General features: G+C 36.3%; 1 protein-coding gene across 1 annotated transcript in view; it reads right to left on the bottom strand.

Annotated features, from left to right (window-relative positions):
- Nucleotides 1–21,310, bottom strand: part of ABHD18 (abhydrolase domain containing 18) — a 124,924-nt gene that overhangs the window by 19,421 nt on the left and 84,193 nt on the right. Inside the window, exons 7-10 of the mRNA XM_007952986.2 lie at nt 19,367–19,394; nt 16,335–16,473; nt 10,483–10,572; nt 9,747–9,848 (exon numbers count right to left, since the gene is read on the bottom strand). Of these exons, the coding sequence (XP_007951177.2) occupies nt 9,747–9,848; nt 10,483–10,572; nt 16,335–16,473; nt 19,367–19,394 (359 nt within the window). The remainder of the gene's footprint in view (nt 1–9,746; nt 9,849–10,482; nt 10,573–16,334; nt 16,474–19,366; nt 19,395–21,310) is intronic.

The following is a 21,310-nucleotide window of genomic DNA, read 5'->3' as shown; positions in this document are numbered from 1 at the left end:
TGTTTTATGGTCTTATTTTGAGCATCTATTTCTGATTTGGTTTTAGTGTTGACATCATGTGTCCTGATTTTGTTGTTCTCCATCGCGGGTTCTCTATTGGAAAGACTGCCTTAAGCATTTCTTATAGTGTTTGTCTGAAAATGTCTTGATTTCACTCTTATATTTGATGGACAATTTGGCTGGATATAGGATTCTTGGTTGGAAGTTCTTTTCCTTCAGTGTTTTATATATGCCATCCCATTGGTTTCTTGCTTGCATGGTTTCTGCTGAGTAATCTGAGCTCAGCCTAACTGTTTGATTATTATAAGTAATATTTCTTTTGTCCCCAGCAACTCACAAGATTCTTTGTCTGTGGTTTTAGAAAGTTTGATTATGATATGCCTTGGTGTTTTTCTCTTGGGAGCCTATCCTGTATGGGGTTCTTTGAGCTTCTTGGACAAATATCTTTTCTTCCTTCATGATATGGGGGAATTTTTCTATTAATAAGTTTTCCACAATTTTCTCAGTGTTTTTTTTTTTTTTTTTCCACTTCTTCTTGTTCTGGTATTCCAAAGAGGCATATTTTGTTTCCTTTCATGTTGTCCCATGTAACTCTTAGGTTCTCTTCATTTCTCTTAAATCTTTGTTCTGATTTCTCTTCATACAGGCTGGTGTCCAGGGATTTATCTTCTAGCTGGAAAATGCATTCTTCAGCTCTAGCCTATTCTTTTGTGCTTCCACTGTATTGTGTAATTTTGTAATTTTGGTATTCATCTTCTGGATTTCTAACTGCTGTTTCTGTATGAGTTCTGAATGTGTATGAATCTTGTTACTGTGTTCTTGAATGGTTTTCCTGAGTTCTTTCAGTGTACTGTGTTCTCCTTGATTCTGTTCCGGGTTTCCTTAAGCTCCTGTTGTTATTGCTAAGTGCCATCGAGTCGACTCTGACTCATAGTGACCCCACGCACAGCAGAACGAAACACCGCCCGGTCCTGAGCCAGCTCCATGATTCTTGCTACACTTGAGCCCATCGCCACCGCCATGGCGTGTCAATCCACCTTGTTGAGGGCCTTTCCCGCTTTCACTGACCCTCCACCTTACCAAGTATGACATCCTTCTCCAGGAAATGGTCCCTTCTGACAACATGACCAAAGTATGTGAGACAAAGTCTGGCCATTTTTGCCTCCAAGGAGCATTCTGGCTGCACTTCCTCCAGGACAGACCTGTTAGTTCTTTTAGCAGTCCACGGTACTTTCAGCATTCTTCGCCAACACCACAGCTCAAAAGCATCAGCTCTTGTACAGTTCCATAAACATACCTTCTAAATTCCTCTTCAGATAATTCTATTGCCTCCTCTTCTTCCATGTTTAATGAGACTTTTGTTTGGGATTTTACTTCTATTGTCTTATCCTGTTTTTTTTGTTGTTGTTGTTGTTTGATTTGAGGTTGTCTGTTGTTTCCTAGACATTTTGAAGTTGTTGTTAACTGCTAGTTATGTATTGGTTTGTTATGTCTTGGTTTTATGATTTAATATTTTTGGAAAGGTGGAGCTGGTATATATATATATTTTTTTGGTTATTATTTCAGGTGTGCTGTGTTGCTCTGCAATTTTCTTTGTGCTGATGGAATCACTGTGTGGAATGTGGATATAGGTCTCTGTCATGAAGAGAGTTTAGGATTCGAACTTGCAGGTGTTATGGTGGCTTAATGTGGTTTTTCTGGTAGATGAAGCAGGAAAGAGGTGGGAAAGGAGGAAGGGGTGGGGGAAGCTCCAAGGCACCAGTAGCCATTGCTAGGGCTTTGAGTGGCCTGCTAATGATGATTTTATACTGTTATTCACAGGCCTTAGCTCAAGTTTGGCAAAGATCCCAATTGTTAGGGGGCTGCCACTTTCCGCCAGGTTCAGACAGCAACAGAACCCCTGCTCTTCAGGCCCCTCCATGCCAAAAAGCTGACCTACAATAGCTGCCCTGATCTGCAACGCACGTTTTTCCCAGGGCCCACCGACTTGTGGTGTGATTCCCCTTTCTGCTCCCGATTCAGTGGCACCCAGAGCCAGAGGGGTCTCTGCTCCCGCTTAGCAGTCCTAAGTTTACCAATAAAAGTAGGTGCTGAAGGAAGATCCGCGGAGTAGACACAGGTCCTCTGGTGTGTTCTCTCCCTTGCCCCAGGGAGCCCTCTGATGCCCCATCTCACCAGCCAGTCAGTGCTCCGCAGGGAAGGTTCACCTGTTTGTATTCTTTCCAGGTAATTTGCGCTGCCCCATTCTCCTTTCTAATCCTACCCCCGTGAGTATGGCATACTCTCAGTTAATGAGCTGTTCAGAGCGCCAGAATCTCCACTTCAAACTGCTGCACGTAGTTTTTCAGTCACTACGATGCTGAAGGTAACTAACATGTGTGCTACAGTAAAAACACCATCTCCACCCCCCCTTCACATTTGTTGGAGTACAGTTATTTACAGTAGGAGCTCTGGTGGCATAGTCCCTAAGGCATGTGACTGCTAACCAGAAAGGTGGTGGTTCAAACCCACTAGCCCTAACTACAGTTCTTCATAGTATCCTGATATTATTCTTTTATTTCAGTTGGTTCTGTTGTGATCTTGCCCAATTTGTTTCTTATTCATGTTATTTGTATTCACTCCCTCTTTTTCTTTGTTAAATTTGCCAGTGGTTTGTCAATTTTATTAATCTTTTCAAAAAACCAACTCGTAATCTTGTTGATTTTTTTCTAGTGTCTTTCTATTTTCTCTTTCATTTATTTCTGCTTGAATCTTTATTATTTCTTGTCTTCTGGTGACTGTAGGCTTTTTTCTTTGCTGTTTTTTTCTAATTGTTGAAGATGTTGGTTTAAGATGTTGATTTTGGCTCTTCTTTTTTGTGTGCATTTATTGCTATAAATTGGCCTCTGATCATTGCTTTTGCTGTGTCCCCAAGATTTTGGTATGTTGTGTTTTCATTCTCGTTTGATTCAATGAATTTTTAAATTTCATTCTTTCTTTTTTACCCAGTCATTTTCAAGGAGTGTGTTATTCAGTTTCCTGTGTTTGCTCTTTTTCCACTGATCTTCCTATTATTGGTATCTAATTTTATAACATTGTGACCTGAGAAGATGCTTTGCAGTATTTCAATGTTTTTAAATTTATTAAGGCTTGCTTTATGGCCTAACATATGGCGTGTCATGGAGAATGTTCCATGTGCATTGGAAAAGAATGTATATTGTGCTGTTGTTGAGTGAAGTGCCCTGTAGATGTCTGTAAGGTCAAGTTGGTGAATTGTATTGTTTAGTTCTTTGCGTCTTTGTTGAGTTTCTTTCCAATTGTTCTATCTTTCACTGAAAGTGATGTATTAAAGTCTCCTACGAGGACTGTGAAGTCATCTATTTGCCTTTTCAATTCTGTTAACGTCTCATTTATGTATTTTGGGCCTCTTTCATTGGGTGCATAGATATTTATCTTCTTGTTTAACTGATCCTTCAATCATTATATAATGTCCTTCCTTCTCTCTTAGGGTGATTTCTGTCTTAAAGTCAATTTTATCAGAAATTAATATTGCCACTCCTGCTATTTTATAGTTGCCATTTGGTTAATATATCTTTTTCCAACCTTTTATTTTTAGTCTATTTTTGTCTTTGTCTCTAAAGTTTGTATCTGGTAGGCAGCATATTGATGGGTTATGTTATCTTATCTGGTCTGCAACTCTGTCTCTTGAATGGTGCATTTATTCCACTGACATTCAGTGTAATTATCAACAAGTATGAATTTGCTGCTGTTATTTTTTTAATTTTTTTTTTTCATTGTGTTGATTTCTTTACTCTGTATAATTTTCTGTGCTGAGCTCATTTTGTATATGAATCATGTTATCACGTCTTTCGTTGCTACTGTTTTAGTACTTGCCAAATATTTGTGCTGGTCCTCTTTTAATTTTTATGTGAAAGCTTATCATTTTTCTTTGAGGTTACCCTGTGAGTTAGAATTTTCTTCCCAAGTTTAGAACAGTTCATTTTATCATGCAATTGTCTTGAGTTCCTCAACATTTAGAAGTTCTGTAACTACACAATTTTTCCCTTTGTTTTGGTTTGTAGTTGTCCTCATTTGTCAAGGATGTGTTTTGGGTCTGTATCCTAGTCCCTTGTTTCTACTGCTTTATCTCGCATCTTTGTGTGGACAGTGATGGTCTGTTGTCTCTTAGACATTGTGATGTTTTTGTGTTTATATTTAACTGGTGATTGTATGTTGGAGTGATTCATGTAATTTTTTCCTTTTGTTTTGTTTGGATGTTATATGAATAAGCAGGGTACTATGCTCCTCTATTCACTAGGTGGCAGCACTTATGCACCTACCACCTGTCTCCTTTCCAGTTGTCAGCCTCCCATATGTCCATGCTGTCCTCAGCAAGCAGAGCATATTGTGGCGTAGTGCTAAGGCATCTGACTGCTAACCAAAAGGCTGGTGGTTCAAACCCACCAGCCACTCCTCAGAAGGAAGGCTGGGCAATCTACATCCGTAGTGATAGTGCCTTGGAAACCCAAGGAGGGGTTGCTATGAGTTGGATCCGACTCGATGGCAGTGAATTAGTTAGTTAGAGTCTGAATGAGAATTTTGTCTCTTTAAATATCCAAAGGGGCCACCATTTGTAAACATTCATAATAGTTGCGTGCTCTCAACAGCTGAAAGTCCACAGCTCAGTTTGCCTCCTTCTTTCCTTTTTTCCTTTTTTGTCATCAGCCACCAGCACAGTCAGGCATATAGCCCTTGGGTAGTAGGGCCAATTTTTAGGTTAATTCTTAGGTCCTATCACCACTTGGAAATATTCAGGCTGTCCATGCCATCAGGATAGCTGACAGTCTGCAACTCTGTTTATCTCCTTAATCGCTGTTTTTATTCAGGTTCTTCTACTACTACTGGTGTTTAATCTACTTCTGTATCCTTCCTTTCAAAGCTCAGGGCTCCAAGATTATCTTCTTTATCTGTATCAATTGGTTTCTCTTTTGTTGAAGAGGGCCTGTGTAGCTTTTCTGCCTGTTCCACCATCTTACTGGAAGTTTGACATTTCATTTTTTGACTGCTGCTTCCATGCGTGTTGACAGTGGATCCAAATGAAATCCTTAACAACTTAAATCTTTTCTCCATTTATCATGATGTTGTTTATTGGTCCAGTTGTAAGGCCTTTTGTTTTCTTTATGTTTAAGTGCTATCGATATTGAAGGCTGTATTTGATCTTCATCAGTAAATGCTTCAAGTCTTTTTCACTTAAGCAAGGTTTTGTCACCTGAATATCACAGGTTGTTAAGAAGTCTTCCTCCAATTCAGATGCTGTGTTCTTCTTCATATAGTCCAACTTCTCAGACTATTTACTCAGCTACAGATTTAATAAGTGAAATGAGAGCATACAAGCCTGATGCACACCTTTCCTGATTTCAAACCATGCAGTATCCCCTTGTTCTACTCAAACAACTGCCTCTTGGTCTATGTACAGGTTTCTCATGAGCACAATTAAGTGCCCTGGAATTGCCATTCTTTGCAATGTGATCCATAATTTGTTATTATTCACACAGTCAAATGTCTTTGCATAGTCAATAAAAGCAATGTAAACATCTTTCTAGTATTCTTTGTTTTTAGCCAAGATATATCTGACAGAAGCAATGAAATCCCTGTTCTTTGTCCTCTTCTGAATCCAGCTTAAATTTCTGACAGTTCCTTGTCAATACCCTGCTCCAATATTTTAAATTATGTTCAGCAATATTTACATGCATTGGATGTTAAAGATATTGTTCAGTAATTTTCACATTCTGTTGGATCACTTTTATTTTGAATAGGCACTAATATGGATCTCTCCCAACTGGTTCACCAGATAGCTGTCTTCCAATCTCTTGGCATAAATGAGCACCTGCAGTGTTTGATAAAACATCTCAATGGGTATTCCATCAATTCCTGGAGCCTTTTTTTTTCACCAATTCCTTCAGTGCAGCTTGGGCCTTCCTGCAGTATCATCAGTTCTTGATCGTATGCTACCTCCTGAAATGCTTAAATATTGACCAATTCTTTTTGGTAAAGTGACTCTGTGTATTTCTTCTATCTTCTTTTGAGGATCCCTGCATTGTTCAGTATTTTGCCCATAGAATCCTTCAATATTGCAACTTGTGGCTTGAAGATTTTTCTTCACTTCTTTCAGCTTGAGGAGTGCTGGGCTGTTCTTCCCTTTTTATATTCTAACCCCAAGTTTTTGCACATTTTATTATAATAGTTTACCTCAACGCTGCCTTCGACATCTTCTGTTGAGCTCTTTTATTTAATCAATAGTGTCTTTTAATGTCCATTCTGGTCTTTTCTTCCTTTCTTGTCTTTTTAATGACCTTTTGCTTTCTTCATGTATTATGTCCTTAATATCATCCAGTAACTCATCCCATCTTTGGTCATAGAGTTCAGTGTATCAAATCTTTTCTTTAGATGATCTTTAAATTCAGGTAGGATAGACTCAAAGTTGTATTTTGGCTCTTGTGGACTTGTTTTAACTTTCTCCAGCTCCAACTTAAACTTGTATATGAGCAATTGATGGTTTTTTAGCTTCTCCATCATCTCTTTTGACAGATACTGTCTGTATTCCATATAGTGAAGTCCAGTTGTATAGTCGTTGTTTACAGTCATGACAAAAGATATCTGCAATGAATAAATCATTGGTCTTGTAAAAGTCTATCATGCAATCTTCAGTGTCATCTGAATGCCATTATTTTCCAACTATTGATGCTTCCTCATTTCCAACTTTCAGATTTTAATCCCCAGGAATTATCAATACATCTTGAATGGAATTTTGGTCAATTTCAGACTGCAGAAATTGGTAAAATCTTCAATTTCTTCATTGTTGGCTTTAGTGGTTGGTGGGTAAATTTGAATAACAGCAGTATTAACTGGTCTTCCTTGTAGGAATATGGGTATTATTATCCTATCACTGACATTATTGTACTACAGAAAGATCCTGATTTTTTTTTTCAAATTGTGCTCTGGATGCAAATTTACAAAGCAGATTTGTTTTACATCCAACAGTTCATGCACAATTGATTTCATGGCCTCAATTACCATCCCCAACCATAACAAACTCTCCTCCCTGTGACCCTCCTTATCTATGCATTCCTGTCAGTCCAGCTTTCCCTCTATGTGAATGCTGCCTCTCTGATGTCTCATGGCTGGTTATCTAATGAGTGCATCTCCCTAGGGTAAGTGTGTGCATCTCCCTAGAGTAGGTGTTCTATATGTAGGTCTTTCTACTGTTGGGCTGAGAGCCAGTCCATGGAATTGAGTCTGTTTCTAGTCCCGAAAGATAACCTGGGGCCACAGTCTTGAGGGTTCCACTAGTCTCTATCCAACCAGTAATTCTGGTTATTTTTGTGTTTTTGAATTTTGTTCTGCAATTTTCCTCACACTCTAACCAGGATCTCCAATTTTGATCCCTTTCCAAGTGGTTAGCATTAGTAGCCAGGCACCATCTAGTTCTTCTGGTCTCAAGGTCATGAAGGCTGAGGTCCTTCAAGGTCCATCATATCTTTGGACTAACTGTTTGTAGATGACTTTGGTTTTCTTCACTCTTCTTTGCTCCAGGCAAGGGAAGACCAATAGTTGCATCTTAGATGGATGCTCGAAAGCTTTTAAGACCCCAGTCACTACTCACCAAAGTAGGATGTAGAACAAGATTTTTATGTACTATATTGTGACAATTGAGCATGATGTCCTCCGAGATTATGGTCCCGAGCTCTTAAAATGTTCTTTTAACAATGTATGTGATGCCATTCCTCTTCAATTTGTCATTCTCACTGGTAGACCTGATTCAACATGGTCAACACCAGTCCATTTCAGCTCACTAATGCCTAAGATACTGATGTTCAAGCATTCCATTTCATTTCTGACAACTTCCAAGTTTCCTGTATTATTACTTCACACATTCCACATTCCTAGTATTAATATATGTTTGCTGTTTTTTTTTTCTTCTCATTTTGAGTCATGTCTTATTTTGACTGATGTCTATTAGCTGTTGAATTTCTCCAAGATCAATACATTGAAAAAAATCTGTGCATAAGTGGACCTGCGCTGTCCAAATCCATATTATTCAAAGGTTTACTGTGTACCTTTTCATACTTTTTGATGTTTGTACTATATGGCTATCTAATCTAAAAAATTAAGAAATGGTTGAAGGTAAAGCAAAAACAGAATAAAAAACCAAAACCAACAACCTAATAAGAACAAATCACTACATCAACAAATTTCCAAAGGTTTATAGTAATATCTGGTAATGTAGAATCAAACATCCTAAAATTACTCAGAGTGGTACATCAACAAATTTAGCTTCTTTTGATTGGGAAAACCTGGTTTTTGAAACAAAATTAAAGAAGCCATATTGATATTGAATATTCATTACTGTGAACTAGTTCTAACTGAGACAAAAAGATTGAGTATACAACTACCAAGAGTCTGAGGCACAGAGAAAGATGCTCTGGTTAAGACTAATTTCCATTTCATATTGCCAAAGTTTATAAATTGCCTTTTAAAAATATGTATTTCAACAGAAGGAATAGAAACTGAATGAATGGAAGACAGAGGTTTTTTATAGCATACCTTTTCATATATTTCACATATTCAAACCATATGAATGCATTACTTTTTCAAAAAGTTAAAAGTAAACAAGCACAACTAAAAGCAATTATGTGATTGATTACTTTTTGTGCTTTGAATATACATGCTCGAAATATATAAAAAAATGCTATGTTTTGCTTTTTCTCCTTTTGTTTTCTATATCAACTATAGCTTTTCTTTGTTCAGGGGAGCACTTCCTACTTTTATTATGATTATGCTGTCTGATTCATAAATCTTTCCAAAACCAAATAAGACTCTCTTAATTTTCAAAAAATAAAAATGTGCAGTTTTTTCTTAAGCTTTCAAATATAGGTCCTTCTGATTAAATGCATACACTAAGTACTTCCTTGTAAGTAAACCATCTTGCAGGTAAAGATATTTTGTAATAAAGTTCTTAGGCAAGCAATTAACTACTCTTTGAGGTTATGGAAGATACATTCATTGTATGAGTGAGGTTCAAAGTGATCTAATTATAACTAAAAAGTTGTCATTGATAGTAGATTCTTTCTCTTTCTGAGGCTTGAGATAGCAGTGACTTTCAAGTCAAGTGTGCAAAATTTAAAAATTCTTGAGCTTGTAATGTTATTAAACAAAGAACTGGTCACCTATGGAGGGTAACAAGGAACCAATTCATTTTCTTCAAAGGAAAAAATCAAGCATTTTCCTGCCCTTCCTAAATAAATTAAACTACTAGGTAACCAAATAATAGATGAGCAAAGTGCCTTTTTATAAATTTATTCAGCATAAGTGAAAAAGAAATTACATAATTGGAATATTGGCATTTTTGTAACCCTTAATGCATTAATATATATAGTCAATAATCATCAATGGAGATTTACATCACAAAAAAGATAGACAACTAGACATTATGTACTTCCTACAGTCTTGTCTAAGAAATGGAAACTGAATCTAAGCAAGCCTATTTCTTGACCTTGACAGTAGTTACAAATTAGCTTACTTTTAAATAAATTGACTAAGCCATGCACATACTTTGCATGATATGTTGTATCTGTTTAATTTTAAAATGACATTTTTAAAAAAGTGTATACAACTGCTTTAAAAATTTTTGTACAATTCTCTTTAAAAGCTTAAATTTTAAAACACAATCAACTTTCCCCAATATTGCAGAAATTAAAAATACTTACGCCACAATATTCAAGCATGTGAATAATTTCTTCTTCATAAACTGTTTGTGAATAATATTGTTTTTCCAGCTCCCTCCAATTAACTGATTTACTCAATACACCCTGAAATAAGAAGCTAAATTAAGATCAAATCACATCATAAAGTATATGTCCAATTAATATTAATATTACTGTGTAGAAAAGAACACAGCAGGCCTGACATAACCTATACTTAGAAAGGTCTGCTTGCAAGATTGGCTCTTGGCTGACATGTGGGAACTAACAGTTCCTTACACTAATATAAAACTGTCCCTAAATAATAGAGTAGGACACTATGCCTAAATTGTATAAACAAAGTAGTTTCTGCTGAACACTTGCTTTCCTTCTGGAATTTTGTAATCGGCTAAGCAAAAGATGCTTATTAACCAATTTCTGATAAAAACCCTGGACTACTAAGCTTAGGAGAGCTTACCTAGTACGCAGCTTGTCACAACTCATTACTGGAGGAATTAAATGTGTCCTGTGAGACTCCACGGGGAAAGGAGTCTTGGGAGCTCACACATGTTTTCTCTGGACTTCACCACTGTGTCTTTCCCTTTGCTGAATTTACTTTCTGTCTAAATCTTAGCCATGAGTACAAATATATGCTGAGTCATGTGATTCCTTCCAACAATCACATCTGGGGGTAGCTATGGGAACCCCAAACATAATCTTTAATTATATACAGCTATCTAAACAGCAGGTGCAATTAAATTACCGTAGTGAAGACCCCAGATGCTGTGGACCAAGACAGACATGGAATCAATGGCATGGGCTTAGGCCAGTTAGATACGGCTAAGGAAGCCATCTGTAAAGAAATAATATAGTCAGTTTAGAGAGTTTCCATTTATTAAACTAGAAAAAAAAAAATGCAGTATTAGGAAATACTTTGTGTAGTAGTTAGTGAGGTAAGACATGAACATAAAGTTTCTAAACACTTGTGAAAATGTCTAACAACTTCTTTAAACTGCCAAAATCATAAATTCAACAAGGACATATAATCACCCCCTTAGAAAGAAATAAAGTATAACAGAAAACTTATATGACCCCATAAAACCCTTCACTGAGAGCAACTTTCTACTGGGTTAGTGCAAGTAAGCCGAGATGGAGATGCTGGGCTACAGATTTAGCACACTCATTACCTAAGTAACTTGCTCATGTTTAGCAACTATAAAACATCAGACCTTTGCAGCTGTCTGGAATCTGCCACGAATTTGGTGAATTACAGACTAGACTGTGTAAGTGATATAACATAGTATGTGCTTTCAGCAGGGGGAAGTTACTTTTGACTGGAGGAATCAGAGAGAGCTTCATAAAATGGCCAAGTTTTTTAAGGAGAATGAAAGATGGAGGCCTTGTCTTCCATATAAAGGAGAGAGTATGATCAAAGGTAAGATGGTGAGAAAGCACAGGGTATAAAATAGGGAAACAGCCAATATATTTCAGTTTGGCTAGTCAATACAGCATATGTATGTAGCTAATGGAATGGGGGAGACATAGAACTGGAAAGACTGATTAGGATGAGGTTAGAACGCCATTTGTTTTGCAGTTAATGAGAAATTAATAAAGAGGCCTGAGCAAAGGAGTGGCAATGATCAATCAGATGATTAAGGAAGCTAAAACGATAGCAGTTTATAGGAATGATTAGTGAGAGTAAGCTTTTGAGACCAGTTAATAGGCAGTAGTCAAGGTGAACATTATAAGAACTTGACACAGTCATTAACAATGGAAACACTAAACCAAAACCAAACCTTTGCTATAGGGTTGATTTAGATTCTTAATGATCTTTTAAAACAGAGTAAACTGCCCCATAGGGTTTCCAAGACTATAATTTTCCAAGGAGCAGACTGACAGATCTTTTTACCACAGTGTCTAGTGGGTTCAAACTGCCAACATTTAGGTGAGCAGCCAAGTGCTTTAACTGCTGTGCCACCAAGGCTCCTTATGGAAACACTCTAGATAGTAAGATAAATCATTTTCCACCCTTCAGTTTCACTGTCTGGTAGTTGAATTTGAATAAGATTTTAGACTTAATTTTATAATTCAAATGACTTACAGAAACTTCATATATAATTATTTGTTAACAAGTATTATGTGACTAATATGTACAAGGTAGGGAAGCCCTGATAGAACCTACTGCTTCACGGAGAAAGGAGAATGGTAAACAGTAATCATGATACAATGAAAAAAGTGCTAATGAGAGGTAAAGTGTAGTCTGGGGAGAGGGATGGGAGTTAGCAAGAGCTTCATATAGGAAGTAAGCTCCAAACTTGAAGGATAGGCTGTTATTTGGTTAGGTGAAAAGAAAAGAGGGGAGATAGAGGAATCGGCAGATAAGCTACAGAGACACTCTTCAACAAAGAAAAGACACCAATTGACAGAGATACAGAGATAATCCTGGAGCCCTGAGCTTTGAAAGGAAGTATACAGAAGTGGATTAGGCATCAACCAGTGGAAAACCTGAACAAAATCAGTGAGTACTGAGATGGTCGGAGCAGTGGTTGGTCAGGCTGATGGAACCAACAGCCTGAATATTTCCAAGTGGTGTTGGGACCTGAGAATTGATCAGCTCTGGTTGCCAAGGCCTGCAGGGATGACTGTGCTGGTGACCTCTGACTAGAAAGAGAAACAGCAAGGAGGGAGACAACCTGAGCAGTGGACTTTCCACTGTCTTGAGGGTACAGCCATTTTGATTGTTTACAAGCAGTGGCCTTTTTTAGATATTTAAAGTGATGGAGGGTACAGCCATTTTGAATGTTTACAAGAGGTGGCCATCTTGGATATTTAAAGTGACCGAGGGTGCAACCACTTTGAATGTTTACAAGTGGAGGCCATTTGGATATTTAAAGTGACCAAGGGTGGAGCCATTTTGAATCTTTATAAGTAGCAGCCATTTGGATTTTAAAGCAACAGCATTCTCATTCAGATTCCAGGGACCTAAGAATAGGCTCTGTTTGCCAAGGACAGCAGGGACATATGGGAGGCTGACAATGGGAAAGGAGACAGGTAGTGAGTGTGTAAGTGCTGCCAACTAGCGAATAGAGGAGCACTATACACTGCTTATATAGGTAACATACAAACAAAACAAAGAAAATGAAAATCGTGGGCCATTCACTCCAACATACAATCACCAATTAAATATGAACACAAAAATGTCACAGTGCCTTGGAGACAACAGAGCATCACAGTCCACACAAAGAACCAAGATAAAGCAGGAGAAACAAGCGACCAGGATACAGACCCAAAACACATCCCTGAAGACGACGCAGCATTGGAACTCCCTGATAAGGAACACAAAAGAATTATACTTAGGTATCTTCAAAGGACTGAGAGACGGATCAAGGAAAATGCTGACAAAATTGAGGAAAACACAGAGAAAACCCTAGAAAAATTTGGGAAGACAATACAAGAACAAAATGACAAAATAAATGAAAAATCAGAAATGAAACAAAGTCTACACATAGAAATCCAGAAGATTAATACTAAATTTTCAGAAATAGGTAAGACATTGAACAGGCAAAGGAGTACAACTGAATCACTGGAAGACAGAATTAGTGAGACTGAAGGCAAATACCTCAATACTTCTTTAGAAAGTGATCAATCAGAAAGAAGATCAAAACAAAATGAAGAAAGCCTGAGGTTCATGTGGGATACCATCAAAAGGAATAACCTATGTGTAATCAGAATTCTAGAACAGGAAGAGACAAATAAAACCACAGAAAAAAAAAATGTTGAAGATTTGTTGGAAGAGAATTTTCCTGGTATGATGAAAGATGAGAATATATCCATTCAAGAAGTCCAACAAATCCCAAACAGGATAGACCTCAAAAGAAAATCACCAAGATATATCATCATCAAACTCACCAAAACCAAAGACAAAGAAACAATTCTGAAAGGAACATGGGAAAACTGAAAAGCTACCTACAAGGGGCAACCAGTAAGACTAAGCTCGGATTTCTCAACAGAAACCATGCAGGTAAGAAGACAGTGGGATGGTACATATAAAACCCTTAAAGAGAACCCTTGAAGAGAAAACTTCCAACCAATAATTATGTACCCAGCAATACTGTCCCTCAAATATGATGGTGAAATTAGGACATTTCCAGATAAGCAGTAATTAAGGGAATTTGTTAAAATCATTCCAACCTTATAAGAGATGCTAAAGGGAGTTCTTTGGACAGAGAACCAACAACAGCAAACAACAACTGACCATTAAATGTCACCATTTCTGGTGTCAAAACCCAGAAACCAACCCAGTTATGAAAGTATCCAAAGTAAATAAACCAACAAGATTGTAAACAGGGAACCAGAGACATTAATTGACAAATGAGGACAACTACAAACCAAAAAGAGGGAAAAAACTGTGTAGCTACAGAACTTCTAAATAGTATGGATGTCAAGACAACTACAAGATAGAACAGACTGTTCTAAACTTGGGAAGAAAACTATAAATCACAGGGTAACCTCAAAAAAAAATGATAAACCTTCACATCAAAATAAAAAAGAGGACCAGCACAAATATTCAGCATATACTAACACAATAGCAATGAAGGAAGTGATAACATGATTCATAAACAAAACAAGCTCAGCATAGAAAATTATATGGAACAAAGAAATCGACACCACGATATAGCACATAACAAAATGACAGCAACAGATTCATACTGGTTGATAATTACGTATCTGGCAAAGGGCTTATCTCTAGGATTTATAGAAAACTCCAATGCCTCAACAGCAAAGGGATTAACAATCCAATTGAAAAATGGGCAGAAGAAACGAAAAGACACTTCTCCAAGGAAGATATTCAGGTGGCCATCAAATACATGAAGAGACACTCACAATCACTGGCCATTAAAGAAATGCACATCAAAACAAAAATGAGATACAATCTCACCCCAGCACTGATGGCAAGGTTCAACGAGACAGAAAATAACAAATGCTGGTGGGGATGTGGAAAGACTGGGACTCTCATACACTGCTGATGGGACTGTGAAGTGATATAACTACTGTGGAAAACAATATGATGATTCCTTAGAAAGCTGCAACTGGAGATACCATCTTACCCAGCAATCCCATTACTAGATACATATCCTAGAGAGGTGAGAGCCAGGACAGGAACATAAATATGCACAGCCATGTTTGCTGCAGCACTATTTCCAATAGCAAAAAGATGGAAACAACCTCAACGGACGAGTGGATGTGCCCATCAATGGAAGAGTGGATGACCAAACTATGGTACATACACACAATGGAATACTATGCAACGCTAAAGAATAATGTAGAATCTGCAAAACACTGCCATAACATGGATGAACTTGGAGGACATTATGCTGAGTGAAATAAGTTAATCACAGAAGGACAAATACAGTATTAGTTCATTATTGTAAAAAGTCAAGGAAAGGTTTATATATGGAAGGAAACTTTATTTGTTGGTTGCCAGAGGTGGCAGGGGAGGGAAGGGAACACTGCAAAAAAACAAAACAAACAAACAAAAAAAAACCAACAAAAAAAAAACCATTGACCCATGTCACTTTACTCAAAAAAACTCATTGCCATCAAGTTGGATCCAACTCATAGAGACCCCTCCTTGGGTTTCCGAGGCAATATCACTACTTCCTTCCAAGGACTGGCTGGTGTGTTTGAACCACCAGCCTTCTGGTTAGCAGTCAAATGCCTTAAGCACTACGCATGTCACTTTAGTTTTATGTATTTCACTGTACATAAATTATATTTCAATAAAATGCATTTGAAAAAACATCTACAGAGATGCTAGCACATGGCAAAACGAGGGCCCAATGTAAAAGCTAATCTTCAGTGGATTTTAAGCAATAGAGAGCAGAGATCATATTTAAATCACTCTAGCTATGATGTGGAGAAAAAATTGTTGAAAAAAAGATTAATGAAAGAAAAGATTAGAGGGAGAGAAATGAATTAGGACATTGTTTTAGTACACTCTAGAACGGAGATGATGGTGAAACAGGTTGGTGGCACTGCAGGTGGGGGTAAGGAGATAAGTGAAAAGTATTTTCCAATTTAGCTATCTTAACCAATTTAACGGGAGCTCTGGTAGTGTAGTGCCTAAGGCACTTGAATGCTAACCAGAAGGCTGGCGGTTCAAACCCACCAGCCACTCCTTGGAAGGAAGATTGGGCAATCTACTTCCGTAGTGATACTGCCTCAGAAACCCAAGGAGGGGTCGCTATGAGTTGGGTCCAACTCGATGGCACATAACAACAACAACAACAACAACAACAAATTTAACAGCAAAATAAGACATTTGTACTTGAGACTTGAAAAGTCTAATTTTTGTAGTCAGCTTTTAATAAAATATTAAATATAATATGTAAGGCATAACTGTGGAGTAGTATAATCAATTTATCCATAAATCATATACTAAAAGAAACAATATCTTTATGCCATAATTGAAAGGAAAGTTTAGAATTTTCCTGCTTCCTACTTTCACCAAAATTAAAAATAATTCTATACCTAAAGTGAATTTTTTAAATAATCAAAATTCCCTAAATATTATAAACAATCTCAGTTAAATATAAATTGAAACGAAAGGCTTACGTGTCCTCCCATGGATATGCCGGTCATTCCTAGAGGTCCATAACCCTCCCTCTCCAGCCAGTGCAATAGAGCTGCAGATTCTAAAACAAGAGCTCCTCCCATCACAAAAAGGTCAGACACATTTTTTAAGCTGGACCTTCTAGTCTCCCAAAACAAAATAGAAAATGATTTATTTTCTGCATTGACATTTATAAGTAGCAAATTTACAACAGGCAGCCAGACTTCATGCTTTTCATTTAAAGGACTCGGCAACTAAAGTAAAACAATAGAATAAATTGATGATATTAGACTGATGTTAACATTGTTATACATGTTAATCACCTAAAAGTTTCTTTAAAAAATGTATCTCTGCTCTATGACATATTGAATCTCAATAAGTATAATAGCTTATTTGAATTTCAGCTATTTAAATAACTATTTTAAAGTCCAAAAAAATGTATTTATTTGATACCATTTAAAAACTGTTAAAATCATTATGGGAAAATATTTCTTTACCGCTAATTTTTCACTCCTCGGAAGGAAGGTTGGGCAATCCTACTTCCGTAGTGATACTGCCACGGAAACCCAAGGAGGGGTCGCTATGAGTCAGGGCTGACTCGACGGCACATAACAACAACAACAACAATTTTTTTTAGTGAAATTATTACTATCAATAAAAGGAAAAAGCCAAATTTACAGATTTTCCCCTTAGAAAGAAATCCTTGTAACAGAACTTAAGCCATAATATTTAAGGAAAAAATGCAATGTGAAAGAATTTAATGTTATACTGGGCTGACATATTACTGAAATCTTAAAATATGTTGATTATTTTCACAAAATAAACATTTATAAATACAGTATTAGAATAAATTTTGAAAGAAGTACATATTTTAATAAATTTAAATAAAGACTAATTTAACAGGTATTTTCTGATTTTAGAAAATGATTTATTTTACACAGAAGTACATTTCCTTGTAAGAAGTTCTTAAACATCTTTTTAAATCTTAGAACCATCCTTAGGTAGTTATTAAAAAATGCATTTTATCAATGATTTTTTATTATATGCCTATATGTAATAATTATTATGTGTAAAGAACCAGGTACCATAAAGAACAACAAATTGTGAAAAAGAGAATCCCGGCCCCCAGGAGCCTGTGCTACCAAGTTCTCAGAGTTCCAAGTCCCGGAGACATTGTTTCTCTTTATGGAAACTATATTATTTTTTGTGCAAACAGATTATACTCATGCTTCATCAGAACAGAGTCCATTTTAGCCTTATCTTTGATTCTTATCTTTAAGCTATTTTTTCTCTTCATGAGTACATGTTTCCCTGAGTATTTATTCTGGTCTAGCATGAAATTCTTGAATTTTCAGATTCAGTCCTATTTGCTCTTTTACACAGAAGTTAAAAGATAGGAGGCTCTGGAACAGTAGTTATTTACAATGATGCATTTGGTCTCAAATTGTTTAACTACTTTTGATGAAAACAGACATAAATGGCTTTTTTTTTTTAAGATAAAAGTAAGTAAGTGTATGTTTAAATTGTATGCTATCTTAGTTATGATGAATTATTTGAAAAAAATTATATAAAATTCCAATTTTATAAATGATATAATTGATACTCAGAAGTTAAGGTCATATAGTTTATAAGTGGCAAGTTACAATTCCAACCTATGTTTGTATGTCTATAGAGTTAGAATCTATTAAACCCATGCTGCCTCTCACTACAACTCAATAAACTCTTTTTGGTTTTTAACCACCTATGGATAAGGTAAGTATCAACACACCTACTTCTGAATTCAGAGCTTGGATCCAGTGTGAGAATTCTTGAACACTATTTAGCTTGGACTTCAATTTTTCACAAAGTTCATTCTAAACTATGCTCTACAGCATATAAATTTGCCTCCATCCCACCTATTTTCCTGTATCTCTTTTATATCATGACCACGTGAACACATGATTTCCAAATCTACGTTTAAAGTATTTTCAAACCCCCTACTTGACTTCTCCATTTCAAGGTCTAACAGACATTACAAATTTAACACATTCAAATCAGAACTTTTGATTTCCCACCCATAATATCTAGTTCAAATCTTATCATTTCAATTTCCAAATTATATACCAAATTCCTTAAAACTTGCCTCCATTTTTCTACTGTTACCACTTTCCAGTCTTTATTATCTCTTTCCTGTATTACTACAATAACATCCCATCTGGTTTCTCTGCTGCTACTATTGCCCTAGTAAGCCAAAATAATCTTTTAAAAACATAAACCAGACCATACCCCTGCACTCAGAGTAAAATCCAAAGTATAATGGCCTTTCATAATCTGGTTTTTTTACTCTGATCTCATCTCTCCTTACCTCATGCTAACTTCAGGTTTTTCACATACTGCTCCTTTTCTCTGATTGATCTTCCTCAAGGTCTTCAGGGGGGCTCCTTCTTATCCTATCACATCCTCATATATTATAATACTCCTACCCTACACCCCCTATTATTCTCTAAACCACTGCTCTATTTTCTTCATAGCACTGAAACATACCTGAAATTATCTTTTTGTTTTTATGTATAGTCCATCCTAGAATATAAGCTCTATAAGAGTAAGGATCTTATCTTATTGTTGCTATACTCTCAGTGTTCAGGGTCAAATATTTATTGAATGAATTAAACCAAAATAATAGATTAAGAAAGAAGAAATGCCTTTAAATTCATTATTACAAAATACCAGGAAGTTTTAGTCTCAGATTTTCAGAAAGCAAGTAAAATGTACTTAAAAAGGAAAGTTTGATCATTTCTTCAGTTAGTCTTACAAGTGAAATATATTTCAAGTGAGCCTACTAAAATTTTCTACTATATCCCACTGTCAGACATGAAAATACAAAGATCTTAAAATGAAAATTTGAGTCAGTATTTTTACTAGTTTTATACCAGATTTTTTCCCTCAACACTAGGATACTAAACACAGAAATGATTAACTGAAGGCTACCAAAATTTTAACTATTGCTAAAAATCTGGTAAAATAACTACAAAAATGAAAGTGATACTATACTTACACTTGGTCCTTGGGTTTCCTGCAGCCATTTAAGAATGTAGGTCAAAGAGAAAGTTTTAAAATAATTACATATACTTTATACCTCCAAATATCTCAAATTACATTAACTTAATCAAAGCAACTAAACTGAAAGAATTAATACTGATTTAAATTACATACAATGATAACCTTTCCAGTTATTTCAAATAGGCTTTATAGAAGGTCTCAGGCTTTTCAACTTAATTTTCTTTTCCTAAACAGCTTCACTGAGATAACATCACATACCATACAATTCACCCATTTAAAGTATATAATTCAATGCTTTTTAGTACAATTCACAGGACTTTGCAACCTTCAACTGAATTTTAAAATGAAGTTCATTGGTTTGGTTACCATAGAGTATTATATACCATTTTTTTTTTGCATCATAATTAATTTTTGTACATTATTATAAACTTTTAACTAAGAATAAACTTACTGAATGCTTACTATTTACCAAGCACTCTCCAGGCAGTATTAAGCATTTAATTTTCTAAATAATTTAAGAGATTATTCCCATTTACCAACAAGAAAACTAAAGTATTGAAAGGTTAAATAACAGGTCCAATGTCATACAGATATTAAGTGATAGACCAGTAAGTGCAACACAATCTACTGCATGAATATTCCAATAGTATAAAGCATGGCTGATGTGATCATTTCTCTATCACTAGACATTTAAGCTATATCGAGAGTTTAATTATTAAAAATAAAGCTATATAAATATCTTTAAGTTTCCTCTTTTCTTAGTATCTCATCTTTAGAATAAATTTCCAAGAATCAAAATCACTCTGTGAAGGGATGTGGTATTTTTTAAGGCTCCCGATACATAAGGTAGAAACGCTTTCCTATAGTATTATCAGTTATCAGTAATGAGAGTACCCATTTCACAATAACCTCCTCAGTAGTTTTATTTTTAAAATCTTTGCTTATTGTTGCTTTAATTTTACATTTTATCATTACCATCAGTGTTGAACATTTCTTTATATCTGTGCATCAGTTTCATTTCTTCTTCTGTGAAAAGTCTGACTTCATTTTGAAAATTTAGTTAAGAATTGTTGTAAACCTCAACTGATACTGTAAATACATTTAAAACACAGGGTTCCCTTTAAATAGCAAACTTCTGACTTATTAAAATCTAGCATTACTCTCATGAGTAATAGAAGTACAGTTTATTTTTTTATAATCCTTACGTTGGTATTTTAAAGTCATGAAATAATTTTTCACTCTTGCTTCTTAAGTCTTTTCTGAACTACTAAATTTAACTGGTTTAGAAATGTTGATTCTGAGTTCCGGCAAGATGGCGGACTAGGCAGAAGGACTGCACAGACCCTCTTCAACAAATAAAAGGGAAACCAATTAACACAGACACAGAAGATAATCTTGGACCCCTGAGCCTTGAAGGGAAGGATACAAAAGTGGACTAAACCCCAACTAGCAGAAGAATTTGCGTGAAAATACCAAAAAAGGAGACACACGGAGCTGCAGTTTGGCAGTGACCTGAGCGAGACAGACGGCACAGACGACAAGGCTTGGAGATTCCCGAGTGGTGGTAGGACCTAAGAATTAACCCAAAAATCACCCGGCTAAACAGGGACTGCACAGAAGACTGTGCATGGTGGCTGGGGAACAAACGGAAAAGGTGAAGAGAAAGGTGGGCTCAGCTGTGGACTTTTGTCTGTCCAGAGGGCGCTGCCATTTTGAAGGTTTAAAAAGCGGCTTGACTATTTTGGATATTTAAAGAGACAGCGCACTCGCAGATTCCTGGGGTGGTAGGACTTAAGAATTAACCTAAAAATCACCCTGCTAGCCAGGGACTACATGGAGGACTGTGCACGGTGCCTGGGGAACAAACGGAGAAGGTGAAGAGAAAGGTGGGCTGAGCTGCGGACTTTTGCTGGTCCAGAGGGCACCGCCATTTTGAAGG

Source organism: Orycteropus afer, unplaced genomic scaffold, assembly GCF_000298275.1.
Source record: "Orycteropus afer afer isolate SDZICR_OR568_19922 unplaced genomic scaffold, OryAfe1.0 scaffold00367, whole genome shotgun sequence".
NCBI lineage: Eukaryota > Metazoa > Chordata > Mammalia > Tubulidentata > Orycteropodidae > Orycteropus > Orycteropus afer.
The sequence above is the reverse complement of the archived record's forward strand: the minus strand, read 5'-3'. Positions and strand labels throughout refer to the sequence as shown.